Source organism: Penaeus japonicus, unplaced genomic scaffold (genome assembly GCF_977035675.1).
Source record: "Penaeus japonicus unplaced genomic scaffold, GWHDUDI00000001_assembly GWHDUDI00000042, whole genome shotgun sequence".
Classification (NCBI taxonomy): Eukaryota; Metazoa; Arthropoda; class Malacostraca; order Decapoda; family Penaeidae; genus Penaeus; species Penaeus japonicus.
The window spans coordinates 17,922,647-17,926,023 of NW_028234444.1; the positions used below are offsets into that span (position 1 = coordinate 17,922,647).

At 43.3% G+C, this 3,377-nt stretch overlaps 1 protein-coding gene across 1 annotated transcript in view; it reads left to right on the forward strand.

The window, feature by feature from the left end:
• The first annotated feature begins 731 nt into the window (after window positions 1-731).
• LOC122256874 (uncharacterized) overlaps window positions 732-3,377 on the forward strand; it is a 21,583-nt gene continuing 18,937 nt past the window's right edge. Inside the window, exon 1 of the mRNA XM_043021837.2 lies at window positions 732-2,105. Coding sequence (XP_042877771.2) covers window positions 1,277-2,105 — 829 coding nt within the window. The 5' untranslated portion in view covers window positions 732-1,276. The remainder of the gene's footprint in view (window positions 2,106-3,377) is intronic.

Sequence of the window (3,377 nt, forward strand, 5' to 3'; positions counted from 1 at the left end):
ATCCCTTTCTCCCTTTTCAAAATATATTTTCTCTCCGTCTCTCTCTCTCTCTCATCCCTTTCATTCTCCCTTATTTACAATATGTCTCTCACCATACCCTTTCTCCCTTTTCAAAATATCTTCTCTCTCTCTCTCGCTCTCTCTCTCTCTCTCTGTCCCGCACAGAAGCAATAAAAATTCTTATCAAAAATTAAAAAAGTTTGTTTCATCCTTTTCTCCCTTTTCAAAATCTCTTCTCTCTCTCTCTCTCTCGCTCTCTCTCTCTCTCTCTCTCTCTCTCTCTCTCTCTCTCTCTCTCTCTCGCTCTCTCTCTCTGTCCCGCACAGAAGCAATAAAAATTCCCGCCATTACATTTTATAGACGAAATACATTGCTTGTTGACTATCACCCTCACTAAAGTAGCTCTCTGTGTCTCGCATCAAATCCCGTTGTGTGATAACAGGTCTGAGTTGCCATCAACTGTAAAATATGAATACATTATTCACTAATTCATTCATTCCAAACTATTTGTTAAGTGATTCTGAAAACTGTGTATTTCGGTGAACGTCAGTAATATGGAAACCGTAACACGTAAGGATTTTTACGATATGCGTATGTATAGTAAAGAGATACAGCTTTTTGTTTTTACTTTTTTTTTTCAAATTTATCGTCGGGGATAAGCGCTTACCGGGTAGCACGCCACACGAAGCCCCGAGTGCCGTTTATTCATAATCGCGGAAGTTAAGCGACTCAGTGCCAGTTGTGTCAGTATAGAGGAGGGAAGTACGGTACATCTCTCGATCACTCTTGGCCAGTTCCCGCGCGCGCCGAGTGGTGTGCGTTCGTTCGTTCGGGTTCGTTCGTTCGTTTTTTTTTTCAATCTACAAGTCGTCGAGATGTCTTTTTCCTTTTGGTGTGAAAGGAAGGTTGGTTTCGACTCGGTGAAGAGAGGGAAGTAATTAAGCGTGATGGAACTAGGCATGAGCGGCCTTTCCAAAATCGAGGCGAACTTTCCCTGAAAAAAAAAAAGATTCAGGTTTTTGAACAGATGCAAAATTGTTCTAGTTCCTGTTATCCGTTTCTGCTAGAAGAAAGATTAATTTAGTTTTCAACATTATCTTAGCCTTTTGCTACAAACTCATTGAAAAAAAACAAAACAAAAACGGATTCACTGCTTCGGACTGTTAATTAATATTTCCTGACTTCCCCCAAAATATACCTGCATCGGAGTGCCTTTTTTCGTCCCCAGTTTCCACCAATATTAGAAAATATCAAAAGTGGATCAGCTTTCCTAAAGATGGTCACTCGGTACACCATTGACCAGATTCTGTCGTACACGGGAGACGGCGGCCAGGGAGCGACGTCGCCGGCAGTCGCACCCGATGACGAGATGCCCTTCGGAATCCCCCCCACCGGGAGAACCTCGCCCGCGTCCTCTTCCTCCTCGCCCTTCCAGACACTCGACCTCTCTCTCCCGACGGGCGTGAGAAGGAGAGACGAGGGGATCTCCCAGCAGAACCACCCGAAGTGGGCCAACGCCCAAAGGCCGCGGGAAACCGGCCCGCCGCCCAGCAGGAGGGAGGAAGACAACGGGGAGAAATACCCCCACCACCCTCATCCTCCAGCCATCCCCAAGGCCCCATCCTCCGAAGCCAAGGAAAAGAGGAAGGGCGAGGAGGAGGAGGAGGAGGAGGAAGAAGAAGAAGAAGAGGGGCAGCGAGGAGGACACGGCCAGCATGTCCAAGCCCCGGTGTCCACAGTGGCGAGGCCAGTGCCACTCCGACTCGGCCACGCCTCCCAACCGACGCTCCACAGGCCACCCTCACAGAACCTGCTGGAGCCCGCGTTGGCTGCCGCCCACCTCAGACTCCCGCAACACCTGAGGGCGGAGTGGAGGCCTGAGCTCCTCTATGGCGGAGGAGGAAGAGGAGAAAGAGGATACGGCCTCCTGGAAGCGAACGGCGGGCTGGGAGGAAGAAGAGGAGAAAGAGCATACGGAAACATGGAGGCTTCTCTTGGAGGGGATGTCTGCGGTCTGATGGTCCAGCAGTACCTGGAGGCGCACTACAGGAGCCTTGTGGCCCCGAGGGCTTTCCTGCCCTTGGGGTTCCCCCTCCTTGACCCAGGTGAGCTCCTCGGCGAAAACAGGAAAATAGTGAGGAAGGAGGAGGTGGGGAAAATTCGGAAAACAATCATGATTCAACATAATTATTGTTAATAGCGACGAATAATAATCCAATAATGATGTCATTAGCTTGAGGGTAATGGTAGTAAACGCTTAAGCAGATAACGACATCAGGAAAATAAAAATGATTGATAGCAGCAAAGATTAAAAGCTTCTTTTGTTAATTACCATAACTATTTTTAATCATGTCACTTGCTTGTTGATGTTACGGAGAAGCAGAAAAAAAGTATTTCTTGGAAACAGATAAAAAACAATTAATGGCAATGATGATAACAGTGATAATGGCGATAAACAAGAATAATGACGATGATAAAGTCTACAGTGATGAATATTAGATACCATTAATGATGATGGTGAGAAAAATGACGATAATGATTGGTAATGACAATAATGACTGCGGTGTTGATATAGATGATGGTGATTATGATAACAATAACAATTATAGTTAACAATCATGTTGATAATGATATTGATTTTTATGATGGCAATGACCACGACAATATTGATGATGGTAATGATGGCGATGGTGATGACATGGTGGTGTAGCGTACGGCATCACTATATTCATAATAACAAGACAGTAATGATAAATACTATATGATCATGATAATTAGCAGTGCCGATTAAGATGATAGCAACGATACCAAAAGATACGAAAGATAATAACAATAAGAATAATCATAATGATAATAATAGTAATACTGATTATCAAATTAGGATAATAAGTATACAGCAACAACTACAGATAATGATGATTGCAATAATGATGAACCTGATATCAACAATAGTGACATTAATTTGACAAAATTTAAATAGCACGTAAAATTTTCATTGCTTATTCAAATAAATGATGCATGTCATTTATACCACTCAGAGCATTGCATGAGAGAGAGAGAGAGAGAAAGAGAGAGAGAGAGAGAGAGAGGGAGAGAGAGAGAGAAAGAGATAAGAGAGAGAGAGAGAGAGAGAGAGAGAGAAAGAGATGAGAGAGAGAAAGGAAGAGAACATCAAATGCTTTTCTACACTGAATACATATACATTTTCTTTTACAGTCAATAACATGCCTAAGAATCATTTCCATGAATACTTAATTGCTAAATATTATCACTCCATAATGGAAGGAGCCACAAACAGTTCTTTATAACTCACTTAACACTAAGGTACCTCGGCAGCTCTGTTATAAAATCAGTGTTATTAAAAAGGTCGGTATGTT